Below are 14,816 nucleotides of genomic sequence, written 5' to 3'. Positions count from 1 at the left end.
CAGCACAACACACAAAAGTCTAATCAAATAAAATCAAATTATATTTGTATAGCCCATTTTCACAAATCACAAATGTGCCTCAAGGGGCTTTACAATCTGCACAGCATATGACACACTCTGTTCTTAGCCTCTCGTATCATGAGGAGAATAAAAAAGTACAAAAATTGACAGAATCTGAATGACATGTTCTACGTGAAAAAACTAGCTGTATTGTTGTGTTGATATTGATGCAAGAGGAATGAAGCGGAAGCTGTTCGGCAGGAGCCTTAAAACCTGAATTCTTCACATCGGAAATTTGACTGCACACACAGACCCGAGACATTGACTGAGAAATGATTGTATTGATTGGGTCTGTCAACACTGAACTTTGTGTTTAGTGAGATATATAAAGGAAGAAATACAACAAAATATAGTGACGGCTCCACCGCAAACACTGATTTGGAAATGCAATAGAACATGTGTAGAGAGAGATGGGGATAAAGGCAGAGAGGAGAGGCAGTGTAAGGAAGAGTCCAATATCAAAATCTGTTTTAGGATGAGAGCTGCTGTGTAATGTGTCATTCCTATTTCAGATGGAATTGCATGTGTGAGTCTTTGATTTACGTGCATGTGTATTGGTGTGTGGGTTTGTGTATGTTGGCAGCATACACTGACAGCCTGGGAGTTAAATACTTGGCTGTCCTGCTATTCATAATGAGCCCCAAAGCGATGTCCAGTTTTTCTGCGTCTATCCGGCTTGTGTGTAATATGTGTGTATATGCATTTGTATGTCTGTCCAGCATTGCACCAACCTAGATCCTATGCCAAGCTTCCCATTAGTGAAACACAGTCCATTAAAACCACATTTAAGGCCCTTTCAGAAAAAAAAGACAAAACAACAAAACATGCACAGTGTCAGAAATGTTCTCATACACAGCATACACACATACTGTACACATACACTGCCACGCCTTCCCTTCTGCTACTGGGGAACTTTGACAACCTTAGGCACAATCTATTCTCAGATCAAGGTCATGAGGGGGAATCACACACGAGTGCATACATATGGACAAACAGACCTCCACCTTCTTTCCCTTCTGTCTTTCTGGACTCCAAAGATCACTCTCAATGCACCCCCCTGTTCATTTTCAAGTTTATTTACAGCTCAGAGATAATACACACTCTCACTACTCTGTGTGTGTCCATTCTTTTTTAGGTTGTCTGTGCAGTCTCTGAAGAGGACTGATGCCGGCTTTTATCAGTGTATGGTGAGAAACCGGATGGGTGCTTTAATACAGAGGAGAACAGAGGTGCAGGTGGCCTGTGAGTACACATAGACAAGTGTGCACGCCATTATAACAATATTACCACTGGAGTTTTTTTTAAGACTGAGGATGCTGTTTATGAAGAAACCTGTACCGGAGGCGACTTCACTCATGCCAACAAGCTGCTCCTCTTTTAATGTCCAAATGAAATCACAATTAGTCATCCCTTTTTGCAGTCAAAAATAGTGCCAAAGTAAATTTGGTAATATTTTTCATAATTATTGAGAAGCAGTAGAAAATACTTCTTTAAAAATATATCAGAAATCCAAATTCTCTCTGAAGACTTAATTAAAATTCAGTCTGACTTTAATATGTGTACAGTGATGAAACACCAAAATACCAGGAATACACAAGGTAAAAAACAATTTTAAATGAGAAGTCATGCAGGCATATAATGTGAATAAATGAGCTTTTTTTTTTTCAAATCTTTGCAGTCAATTGATTTTATTAATGAGTCCAAGATGGAAAAAGCTATTGTAGTTGTACTGTACAGAGAGTAGACGTCGCATCGTCACATCTGGTCTAGCCTCTGTTCAGTAGCTTCTGTAACTTGGTGCAATCTCTCATCCTGCATTCTTTTGATCTGACTTCCTGAAAAAAAATGTTCTTGCGATTTACTTCCCATAATTTGCATATCTGGAGACAGATCTGCCTCCATTACTGTGCTTGATATCATTCTGGAGGCTGTAGATTGTGCTGGTTTCGAACTGGACTGCTTCATGAGCCAGTGTAAAAGAGGTGTTTTTTGTTTCTTCCACCGAGCCTCATTGTTAAATGGGGTCTACAGCACCAAAATTACAGCTACCAAGGTGACAATACACTTGATTCAATACCTTTCTGAAACGGCTTGAACAAAAACTGAACATTTCCTCCTACAAGGAAGGTGGCTTTATTGCAGGACAGTAGTATTGAGACACATTAAATTTAGCTTGTGTACATAATAGTTGAAGTAAACGATGTTAAATCCCAAAAAACAAAATGCTAGGGGACAGAAAATGGTGAGTTCATGGTGTTTACAAAATTGCTCTGACAACTTTGTGCCTGACTAGCACCGGTGCGCTTGGCTGGTTAGTGAGTTTGCAGTTAGTTTGACAACGACAGTATTTCAGCAGCTAGCCCTGCAAATAGGATCTCTGCCAATAGCTTCTAAAAGCACAGAAGAGTTGTGTTGTGCCACTTTTTTTTGCCATGATTAGGTGTTAATACCTTTTTCAAGCTTAATGCTCAGTGCTATTTGATATTTGCTGCTTATGCTCTTCATCCTTCTCTCTTCATCTAGTTTTGGGGAACTTCTCTGCTGAAGAACAGAGAAAGACGGTGACTCTGGGCCGAGCAGCTATCATCAGCCCATCACCCCTTTCTTCTTTTCCCCGACCTGTGGCCACATGGTTCAAAGACGGACACAAGGTTATCCCCAACAACCGAATGTAGGTGTCTCTTTCACTCTCTCTCTCTCTCCCCAGATACACTGGTACAATGTGTGTGTCAAAAGACAGTACTTTAGATAAGTTTTTAATTTTACAGTTCTTATCCCACAGTGTTATATTAATTAGCATGCTCTGGAAGCAGGAATGTTCTTTCTAATCCTTGCACACCAGTTGTTATGAATAATAAGCCATTTAGATAACTGACCCTTTTCATAAGACAGCTGTACAATAGACTTAGGACATTATCAAGAAAAGATTAAATGGATTTTCAAGTGAATCAAATCTACAAGGTTATTGTAATTTTATGTGCATGAAAGATGTTCTTTTATATTAGTTGTTCAACAGAGATATGAGGGTCCCTGGACCCCGGGTAAGCTGTATTTCAAAGCCTTTTGTTTAATTCTGTTGCCTTGCTTCTTCCTAAATGTCTGTAATTTCCATATTGTTCCTTAGCTGCTACAGCTATCCTGACACTTTTGTTTAATTTGAATGATGCTCATATAGTGCATTAATAATTTCATCCTTTTTTTTAAAGAAGAGGGAAAGTGTAGGTTTATCGTGAAAGGTTTTCCAAATAATGTGCTATAGATCAGACAGTAACTTAAATTATACTCATCAGTGAATGTAGGTGTTCAGATACAGACCTTGAGTGGTTTTATTAGGCTGGTCTCGCACTCTGAGATAACTAACTTCCCATTAGGAACACAAACTACTCCCCTGTGTGTTATTGAATAAAATTGTCAGTGGCCTTGCTATACACATAAATGGCAGGACTGCAGCTATTTTACCGGTTTAATGACGACCACCACCTCAAAAGTTCTCTAGAGAAAGCTTTGCGAAGTCACGTTACATTTTTTTTATTTTATTTTTGTCAATGATTCACATCAAGCTTGACTTTGCTTTTGAACGTACGTGGAAAGTGGCTTTCCCGTTACCTTAATGGGGCTTCATTGAGTGTGGCTTAATGACAGTGGACGGCAATTATTTTGCTGCTCGAGACAGTGCCTGCATTGAAAGTGTTTACTGTCAGTGCATCACTACACAGTGTTAGCCTCCTTAAATTGTACTCCCCGCTGCTATCCATGTAACACAGAAAATAGGGAGTCCTTTGTTCATCTTATTGTTACTGAGTTTTTCATGACAACAATCTATTTAAATATTTTAATAAGCCTATATGCAAAAGATGAATGTTATGTAAATGAAGACCCACAAGTCATGTTAAAATAAAGGCACCTATTGCCTAAGTTCTGAACCAGGAAAAAAAAAGCTATTTTTAAACCCTTAACTCAGAGATTAGTTAAAAAAACAGCCACATAAAGATTTATGATACATAGATCATGACGTATATTTTCAGTCCTTCCTGAAAGGTAGACAGTGTTTGATTTTGCTAGATCATTTGAATCCATGTTCACTTGAAGACAAAGTGTAGATTATTAGGTACAACTGTTCAATCAGCCAAACACATGGCAGCAACTGAATGCTTTAAGGCATGTAGATATGGTCAAGACAATCTGATGAAGTTTAAAGTGAGCATCAGAAGGGGAATGAAAAAGTTTTTTTTAAGTGACTTGGAACGTGCATGCTTATTGGTAGCCAGAAGGGCTGGTCTGAGTATTTCAGAAACTGCTGATCTACTGGAATTTATACACACAACCATCTCTAGGGTTTAAAGAGATAGGGCTGAAAAAGAGAAAATATCCAGTGAGCTGCAGCTTCTCTAGGCAGAAATGCCTTGTTGATACAAAGACAAGAATAAGTCAAATAACCACCTGTTACAACCAAGGTATGCAGAAGAGCTCTTAAGCACAACATGTTGAAATTTCAATCAGATGAGCTACTGTACAACAGCAGAAAACCAAATCGGTTTTCATTCCTGTCAGCAACAGGAACTAGTTTGCCTACTTGAATAAGTCTCGATTTCTGCTGCAACATTTGGATGGTAGGTAGGTCACATCCTGCATTCTATCAACGTTTTAGGCTGCTGCTGGTGGTGTAATGGGCAATGTGGGCAATATCTTCTTGGCACACTTGGTACCAATTAGGCATTGTTTAAATGCCACAGCCTGCCTGAGTACGAACCACAATACACCAACCCTCTGATAGCTACTTTCAGCTGGATAAAATCCTAAAGCTAAAGGCATATCAACAAAGCACCTCTAGCATGTGATAGAACAGGAGATTTATCTTATGGATGTGCAGGTGACAAAGCTGCAGCAAATATGTGGTGCTCTCATGTCATTATGGACCATAAAAGGAATGTTTTCCGCACCGTGTTTAAGCTAGTACACTAGGAGTAAGGGAGTTCTTAAGGCAAATAGTGGTCCAACCCAGTTTGCCAGGGCCAATTTCAACTTTACCTACAACTTTAGCTTTTGTTTTTAATGTTTTTTTTTCCTCACAATATACTGCTTAAACTGCAGTATAGTTACTTTTTTGGCAGTGGAGATCTTTTCTGTAAGTTCCATGTTCTGAAGCAAAAATGACAGAAGCCATACTCACAATTATTGCAGTAGAGCAAAACATATGGACTTAATTGTGAAAGAATAAAATAAATGATGAAATGAGTGTTGAACTGAAGCTGAAGTAGCAGCAGAGATTGCAGAATAAGCACTGCTGTAAGAGTTGCAGCAGTAGGTTAGCAGAGCATTTAAACCACAATGTGATTTGACAGTGAGCAATCGGTTGTCACAATTTGGCAATTGTGCTCAGCTGAGCAGTCAGCCGAGAAGTTTGGCTTTGACAGAGATAATGCTCTGGTCTCTGTATGTGTAGTTTGTATGCAATGCGCTAAATAATGTTTAGGGCAATGACCCATCATGTATCCACATGCCTCTTTAATACATACATTTGAGATTGAGATGGGGGAAAAAACACATTCTCAAGTTTTATTTAGGGGGCTTTTTTTTGTTTTTGGTTTAACAATGTAAAAATTCTAGCCGCGTTTATACATAGCACCTAGTACCAGCATGGTAGTTTATACTGCATATCCCACCAGTTGCCGTGTATCTTTTCTGATGATACACAGCAAGTTTGTATGACGGGTGGAATGGTTGAAATAATTCCTGTTTTGGCTCATATCATGGTTCTGGGGTCATGGTTTCCAGTTCAGTATATCCTATAGCAGGAGTGAGGGTTGCTAATTTCAAAATTCTTTTATTTATTTGGCAAAAAGGTTAACTGTTTCCATAGATTCAGGATAAGAACCTTCGTCTTCCCCAATCTTAATTAAAAGATTATGTTTTCCAATAGTGCAAACAAATAGGCATTTTTTAATAAATAAATATGGCCACATTGTAAAGCTCATCAACATAAAGTGCAGCATAAATGAAAACAGTTTCAGAAGAACCTGGCCCTGTTCCTTTTTTTCATTACTGGGTGTGTCAGTTAGAGGGGATATTACAATGCAGCTCAAGCACTTGAATCATATGCTGAAATCTCACATCTTGCATGGCTGCATAGGGCTGCATATTTATTGCTATAAGCACCCCAATACTTTAGTGTAAAAAGTAATACTGTAAAAATTGAGGAATGTTTTCCCTAATTTTAGGACTTTATTTTATCTTTTTTTACAGTGGAAATCTGTGGTGAATACATATTGCAGATCAGAATTGCCATTTTCAATAATGAGTGACAGATGCACTTGGTGATTGATCTGTGCCAGCTTCACTGGGTTATTGGTGATATGTGCAAGCCTTTTCCAACAGCACACACACATATTTATTGCTATAAGCACCCCAATACTTTAGTGATAGATTTTTCCTGTCTGAACCCGCATGGAGAGGCTGTTTAAAAGCGGCGGGGAGAAGGAGTTGCTCTCACCTACCTGACTCTTCTCCTTCTCGTGCTGTCAATGGACACACTGGGGTTATGTCTTCCTAAATGGTTCATACTGGAAGTACTGCTGCTAGCAGTCACACGTGCTGATAGTACTTGCACACAGTTGCTTTCTTTTTTATCCACCACATTCTTCCTCTCATTGTTATAGGTAACTACAGCGGGGATTTGTTGAGTTTTCTCTTTTCATCTTTATAGTCTTGACATTATTCTCTAAAGTGTCTTAAAGATTACTTTGTTGTGAATTGGAGCTATAGTTGAATTTAATAAAAAATAATCATAAAGAAATGATCAAATGACTGACAGCAGCAGCTGCGACCAAAACTTTTTAGTGCAATGATCCCTCAATGGTGGAACGAGCTACCAAACTCTGCATGCTCAGCAGACTCTCTCCCAGTATTGCACTTGCATCTTGTGAACTATGAACACTTTTCTGATAGGACTTTGCTTTGATGTTTTCTCCTTGACTTAGATTTTTGCTGCCTTGTACCTCACTTGTAAGTCGCGGTTTATAAAAATAAGGAGTTGTCTTGAAAGAATATTTTTTTTAAGTTTGGGATAACAAAATTAGTTATATTTTCCTGTGTAACTACAATGCTCCTATATTTGTGTCTTGTCTTTCTTTTATAAAGTTTTACACAATATTCCCAACACCTGGCGGCTCGCTATACTGGTCACTTATGATATTATATGTGGGTCAAACCTTACAATGTCTTAATTTAGAATCCTTTACAGTGTTAATAATAAAAACATACCACAAAAGGTCAATAAATCTGCACCAGAAGTAATAGTGCAACATAGCAGATTAAGAAAAACTTCCAGTAATCAGCTGGATCCTTGATGCATCTAGGGGGTGAGTGGAATCTGCAAAAACAGACATTAAGATTCTGTAAAATGTCCCTAATTAGTAGGACTTCATATTTTAGATTACTTTTTCCATCAGAAGACATTTTGGTAACTCACCACTGGGGTTAAGGTGTCACAAATATACAAATTATACTGCCAACTACTTCACTAAAGGAGTCATACCTAATAATACTACAGTAAAATACAAAGTATTTAATTTACTTCTAAAATGGACTAAAGTCTTATATACTGCAGTTGATACTAACTAGTGATGGAGCTGGCTCTCTGTTGGGTGCCTGATGTTCCTTATAAACCTTGTTCCACTGCTTGATCTAAAAATATCAACACTTTTGTATTAGCAGTTAGCAGTGTTAAAAAACAATTCTCAAATTGCTTTCTATGGCTTTCATGCTTTGAAACTTCCCTCTGACTTCCCCACGATAAAATACGTCTGTGCTTCTAGCTGAAAAACTCCTCCAGATGACATCACCCACAGGACTTTCATTCATTTTCATCAGTTTCATCATTAGGAGCTCAGATGATGTCATCTGGGGGAGCTCTGGAAAAGCAGGTTGACCGTGATTACAATCTCCATAGTGTGAGCGACGACATGACATGATCTGAACTGAAGGTTCCTCCAAGTGATCTGGAGTGATCATCTGGAGGCATTTTTCAGCTAAAACCAGAGAGATATGTTGATATAGGGAAGTTTAACGGCATTTATGTAGATGCAATTTATGCAGATGTAAAAAATAATCCAGGTAACTATTGGACCAACCGAGTCACAGGAGGATAATTAAAAAAAATAAAATGAAAAAAAAATACTGTAAAAATTGAGGAATGTTTTCCCTAATTTTAGGACTTTATTTTATCTTTTTTTACAGTGGAAATCTGTGGTGAATACATATTGCAGATCAATAATGAGTGACAGATGCAATTGGTGATTGATCTGTGCCAGCTTCACTGGGTTATTGGTGATATGTGCAAGCCTTTTCCAACAGCACACACATTTTGTGCTGTCACTAGAGAAGCTGTAGGGGTTAGATTTTTTTTTTTTGTTTTTACTTGAACTGACCCCCCGGCTGTTTTGCAGCCATCTTAAATTTCTTCTAGTTATCGTTAGAATCAGGTGACTGACTTGGCCACAGCAGAACTGCTAGATTGCTTAGCTTTGTTCCTGTAGCTGCATATTTGGGATCAGTGTGTTGCTGCTGCAGTACAAGAGCTTTAAGACATTTGCAAATAGAAAGTGTATTTTGCTACTACAATCAACCGTAATGTCATCAATCAAGATAACTGAGCTACTTCTCGTTCTCTTCTCAAACTGTTTGATTTAGCAATTAGTGTTTGATATTATACACACCTGTAACAAACAGCTGGCACAGCTGTGCATCAGACCAGTACATTAATCAGGGAGAAAATTTCACTGTCATAATCGGTGCTTTTGTTGAAACAGCTGATCACAAGCTCAGGTTTTTTTTACAGCAATCACTTGAAGCCGGTTCTAGTTAGCAAACCCTTATCCAGCAACCCAGTTAGTTGCCATAGCACAGTACATGAATGTGTACTGTGTGTGAGTATGGCAGGTTCAGTGAGAGGTCACCAAACCATATGTGAGTTATTCATGCAGTTGGTCTGATGTATGCAGGTTGTCTGAAAATGTCTTACCTAACTTAGAAATATTAGACCTTACTTTGGTATATTATCTTTAATGTGAATTTATTATACTATCTTTCATCTGATTTATGTTGAAATACGCAAATTGTCAGAACTTCACTGATCATGCAAAACCACTTAAATCCTCCAGAACCAATTATCTTTCATCCTTGAAATCGAATATTTTTAGGTTTTTGTGAATATGCAGTTATAGTTTTAGTTAGTTAGTGGGCGGCAGTTTATTTGGACTAAAAAGTCATGATTGGTGTGCAACTTCGAGGCAAAGGACTTTGTCTAAACTCCATGACTGTAGAAGTTGTCAGATTATGACAGTTCATTACATTTTACAATAAAGAAGTAGGCTGTTAGTGCTGCCGACTCACAGCTACAGGGCCCCCGGCTCTACTTGCCACCTGTGGCCGTTCTGTGTGGAGTTTCTATGTTCTTCCCGTTCTTGCGTGGGTTTCCTCTGTATACTCTAGTTTTCTCCCACATGCAACATCCACGTCTTTGCACTGTCCTAACTGGTGCTCGTAGGTGTGAGTGTGAATGGCTTTCTTTCTGTGTATGTCTCTCTACGTTGGCCCTGATATAACCTGTCGGGGTGTGTACCCTGCCTCTCACCTAATGACAGCTGGGATGGGAGTTAAGACAATGAATGGATGGATAAAGGAATAATTTTATCCTCATAATTTCATATACTCTATAGTTTCAAAATTGCATGCACACCTGTACTGTGCTGAATTTCCTAATATAATCTAGATAAAACCCTTTATCTCTGCATTGTAGGATAAAATATTCTAATTTGCCTGCACTTCACATAGACACACACACACACTGCAATAAAGATTCATGCATAACACTTCCTTTGAACCTTCGTAGAAGATACTAATTTGCACCTTTCTTCACAGCTCCCTTCTTGTCTCTACAAGACATGTCTTCTCTCCTTTTCCCCCCCTCACCTCTCTCACTCCTACTTTTCTGCCTCTAAATTATTCTTTATATTGCTTTGTTCTCCCACTTGGCTCTCACTCTCTGTCTCTTTTATGGTCATTATCATGCTACAGGATATACTGTTATGCAAAACCCATAAACTTTGGTTCCTGAGTAAACTGCTTAACTGTTGTGGTGTGTGCACATAAACACACTCACACACAAACACAATCTGTCTCTCCAGACCAATCTCAGTTGCGTCTACCTGGCATGTGAAGTCATGCGTGTCAGAGCGAGGGCAGTGACTATTTGCACATCTCTGCGTGTGTAATGGTGGGTGCATGCATTTGTGTTTGTGTGCGAGGTTATGCTGGCTGATCCTGCGGTCCGGTGAGACGGGGCCAGATGGTGCCTGGCGGTTGGCTGTCTTCGTGGTGACCGAGCTGATGATGTCGTTTATGAAGTTTATTGATCCGATATGCATCACTCCCAGAGTCCCCAGTCCCATCTCATTGTCTGTCCTTCTTACTTTCCCACTGCTGTCAATTTGTGTTTGTGTGCTTGCCCCTAACCTAGCTCTGCGTTTACACACACACACACACACACAGTCTTTCAATGAACATTCCCAAACTCCCCAGCCCTCAAAATACTGGCCAGCATGGAATTTACAAGCTGTCACTTCCGTCACACTCTGCTCCAATCTAACAGAGTCCTTACTCCCTGCCCCCCCATCTCCATGCTGCTCTGCCATCTCTTTGATTTGCTACTCCTCTTTTTCCTTCCACAAAATGGTTTTATTTCACTTTCATTCTGCACTTCAGACAAGTCGAGACGTTTCCTTTTTCACTGTCCAGCAGCAGTCAAAACAACTTTAGGACAGTGGTGCCACCCCACTGCCGCTGACGCTGATATATATCTTAGCTGTGACCTGCAGCCCAGGTTGAGAAGAGCGAGCTGCTGCTTTTAATTAGTGCTGAAACCTGTGGCAGATAGATGGGAAATGATTGTGATGGCCAGCAGCTTCAAGAGGACAGCCAGGCTGAGGAGAATTAGATCTCTTCTTTCTTCTTCCATCAGGGACGCAGGGAGCTCAGATTGATCAAATAAAGGCAGTGATCTATGCAGAAGCATGGCGGAGCAGATGGTGAATATTTCAGTTTTCAGTTGCTGGGGGGTCGAATAGTGTGGAGAGCATTGATGTCACAGGTGGTCAGTGTCAGGACTGGGCCTGATGGGAAATATGTCTCCACACAGACCTGGCCTAAGCAACCATATGCTGTGGAGTTGTGCATGTGTCTCGACATTCATTCATTTTAATTTGTCAAACACCACTTTAACCGAGTGAGCGATTCATTATTTTGCTGCTTTCCATCTCACGCACACTCGTACTCACACAACGCAGAGCTCCGAACAGAAGGAACTTTCTCGCTGTCTGAACTTTGCGAGCAGATGTTTTGTGTGTTTGTGTGTGCGCGTATGTGTGCACAAATGCATGTGTGTGTGTATTAGACACGCAGCAAGATCAAGAGAAAAAGAACATCATTTGGAGGGAGACTCAAAGGTGGCGTAGGCTTAGATCCCACCACATGTTGAAAATACAATCGTCCATTTGAAAGGTCTTCCATCCACGACGGCTCCGCTGTGTTTCATAATGACTCAGTTTCTCACGGCAGCCAAAGGGGAGGATCAAAGTGACTGAGAAAGAAGTAGAAGAAGACATGAAAGACATGAAAAAAGTTACAGGAAATGAATATGAAGTAAAAAGTTTAAGCTCATCTGAATCCATTGTGTCTGTGGCTTAATCTCTGGAGCCAACAGAAGCTTAGATACTGTATGTGACTTCCTTCCCAATGATGTATTTTAATAACTTTTGGGATTACAAAAACTTCCAAAACATGTAGGATTTCATGACACATGGCTGGCTACACCATGCATTGTTTTATAAAAAGTAGTATTTCTGTGTTTTTGTTAAGGCTTTTACTTCGTTTTGTCACATAAACTGACTCACTCATATTCACTACAGTTTTGAAACTCATCCTGGCTATGATCATATTCGGTTTGCATAAAACATTGAGATATTGTAGTTAGTTATTAATATCCCTGTTTACATGACAGTGACAGTATGCAGGTGTATGTTTATCTGCTGCATGTTGGTACAGTTCTGTCTAAAGCACTCAGCAAATAGTGTATGGCGTCAGTGTACCAACTGTGTTAACTCCAATTAGCAGCTGAGGATGAACTGTCTGACTGCTGCTGCAATTACAATTTGTCTGGTAGCTGTAGCTTTTCTAATTATTAATATTGAAAAACAAATGACATATAATGTATACTCTGTATTCCTACCGTCAGGCTTTAACTTTTATGTCAGCATTTTAACCATGTTACATTTAGTTATTTTTTTTTTTTTAATTCTACATGGATAATATGACTAAATATTGTTACAACCAGAGATATTACGGCATATTATAAAAACCTGATCATGCCCAGCACACGAGTCTTAATCAGGTTTGATGTTGGGGAATTTGAATCTAAGTCAAATCGAAAACCAAATCAATATTTCTCCAAATATTTACAGCACAATTAGGAGTTGTATTCCAGAAACTCATAAACACTGCTATATCGTAATGTAATAAGTTGATGTTTGTGATCTAGCAGAAGTTAAATTCTTGTAATATTGCCTACTTTATACGCAAACAGCCTCTCTTTTCAAGACACACAATTTGATAAACACTCTAAACTCGCTACTCTAACTTGATTGGCAAAAAATTTCCATGTACTATGTCATAATTTGCTGTACAACATGTGTCTGTATAATATTTGTTGCCAGTGAATTAATGCCCTAATTAAGCTAAACAAGTTTTAATAAAATATTACAGTCATAAAGAGTTTGATCCACGTTTTCTTCTGGACCAATCCTGCTGACCCTGACAGCTCACATAATCACCGTGAATAGTACACTAGATAACAGTTTGTCGACTTTTTTAAAATGTGAAACTGGAAATCTACGAGGGAAAAATGATCAAGAACTTGTTTCACAGTTTATTGTTGATCACTAAAGGCACTAAAGAACATGCTGTAAACTAAAAGATGCAGCACTGCAATTTTTTTTTTTTAGGGAAAAATAAAAGTCATGATGTTAAGCAATAGGTATTACTTTTTGACACCTGCCTGAACTTGATATTTTCCAGTTTACCAATCCTCCTCTCCTCCTCCTCTCTCTTTTTCCTCCCCTCTCTTCATCTCGCTCCATAATTGAATTGCTCCTTAGGTCCCCTAATGTGGCAGCAAATAACAGAATAAAAATTCTCTGCTGTAAACTCTTCAGTTTCCACTTCCACATCCACAACTCTCGCTGCATTTAAATGGATATGTTTTTGCTCCGTCTCTCTCTTGTGGTCGGCGTATTCTCGCCCTCTCTCTCGCTTTGTCTGTCATGTCAGGTAGAATTAGAAATTGGTAATCCCTGTTTAGAGATAAAATGGGAATTCGGGTGTTTCTGCACACTCGTCCTTTAGCTCACCTTAGGTCTTGAAAGGGAAATGCTGCTGCCGTGTGTAAGATTGTGGCAAAGATGTGGAAATTAATTTCACTTGATGATACATGGTTGGTGTATTTTGGGGTTGTTAAGCTGTTAGATTTTTTTTTTTTTTAAGCAATTGCTAACTAGTGGAACTAATGGACCTAACATGCCCATGGGTGCAGCAAAGTTTGAAGTTAATACATTCCAGTCATGGTTACTCAGTTATACAAAGGCTATTCAGTTACTATAGGCTTAGGAGAAACTATTCTGCTCTGAAATTATTTCAACAGTATTTTATGGGAAGCATTCCAATCTCGATACGTTCCTTGCTTTCCTTCTCTTATTTTATTATTTTTTTCAGTCTAGTTTGTGTGTAGGTCCAGTAAAGGACAGCAGCCACTTAGTGGCAGATAATGGAGAGCCGAAAAAACAAGCATTAGTTATTCAGTCGGGATTCCTGATCCACACTTAATAATCACGTGCATGAACACTAAATCTCTGTCTGATCAACAACACTAAAAACCCAGAAAATAAGGAGGCTGGGGGCTGCGGGGGAGGGAGCTTCAACAGCAAGTGTCAGGTTATATTGACCCCACTGTACACCTACCTACATATGGCCGCACGTCTTGAACCATATTTTATTCTTAGACCAGCTCAGATCACTTGATGCACAATGATCAGTGCACACCCTTGAATTATTTTGATACTGCACACCGACTTATGTGCTTGACCGGACAGTTACTTTTGTTACTGTTTGAATGAACAGCAGTTGGTTTTCACCTGCAAGTGGAGTTTCACCAAAATCGTGTGTACGAGGCTTTTTCAGGTCCTGAGGTTTGGACCCGAGCCAAACGGAAAACCTGCCTGAATCTGAAATGTATAAAAACATTCTTAAAAAAGAAAGATCTGTTCCAAGGGGACCCTATGAATGGCAGGAGCTGACCCAAAGAGACCTGGATGACTCTGAATCCGGGGGAAACGCTAACCCAGCTGTATCATAATGCACCATCGGAAAAGTACCAGGAGCACAAAGGATTTAATATTAATAGTAATGTTTTCAGAATAAGTGTATGACACTCATAATAATTAAAAACAATTTATTGGTGTGCTTCAAAGACAAATGTACATTATGTAAATAAAGAATGTCCTATTCCCAGCTCTAGTACCAACGGGCATGCATTAGCATAGTTCTGGTAGGTGACTAATTTTCTGGGTTTCTGGGTTTTTAATAGGTTTGTCTTGTCTTTGTTCTTTTGATTGAACGCTCTCATTCTGTCTAATATGTGTAAAGTTTGT

At 39.1% G+C, this 14,816-nt stretch overlaps 1 protein-coding gene across 4 annotated transcripts in view; it reads left to right on the top strand.

Annotated features, from left to right (window-relative positions):
- The window catches only part of LOC137123331 (protein sidekick-1-like), a 249,897-nt gene that overhangs the window by 83,413 nt on the left and 151,668 nt on the right, over window positions 1-14,816 (top strand). For all 4 annotated transcript variants that reach the window (XM_067496874.1, XM_067496875.1, XM_067496873.1 and 1 more), the window contains exons 3-4: window positions 1,196-1,302; window positions 2,584-2,731. In XM_067496874.1, the coding sequence (XP_067352975.1) occupies window positions 1,196-1,302; window positions 2,584-2,731 (255 nt within the window). The remainder of the gene's footprint in view (window positions 1-1,195; window positions 1,303-2,583; window positions 2,732-14,816) is intronic.

The sequence above is a fragment of the Channa argus genome, chromosome 3, assembly GCF_033026475.1.
Source record: "Channa argus isolate prfri chromosome 3, Channa argus male v1.0, whole genome shotgun sequence".
In the NCBI taxonomy this organism is placed as follows: Eukaryota; Metazoa; Chordata; class Actinopteri; order Anabantiformes; family Channidae; genus Channa; species Channa argus.
The sequence above is the reverse complement of the archived record's forward strand: the minus strand, read 5'-3'. Positions and strand labels throughout refer to the sequence as shown.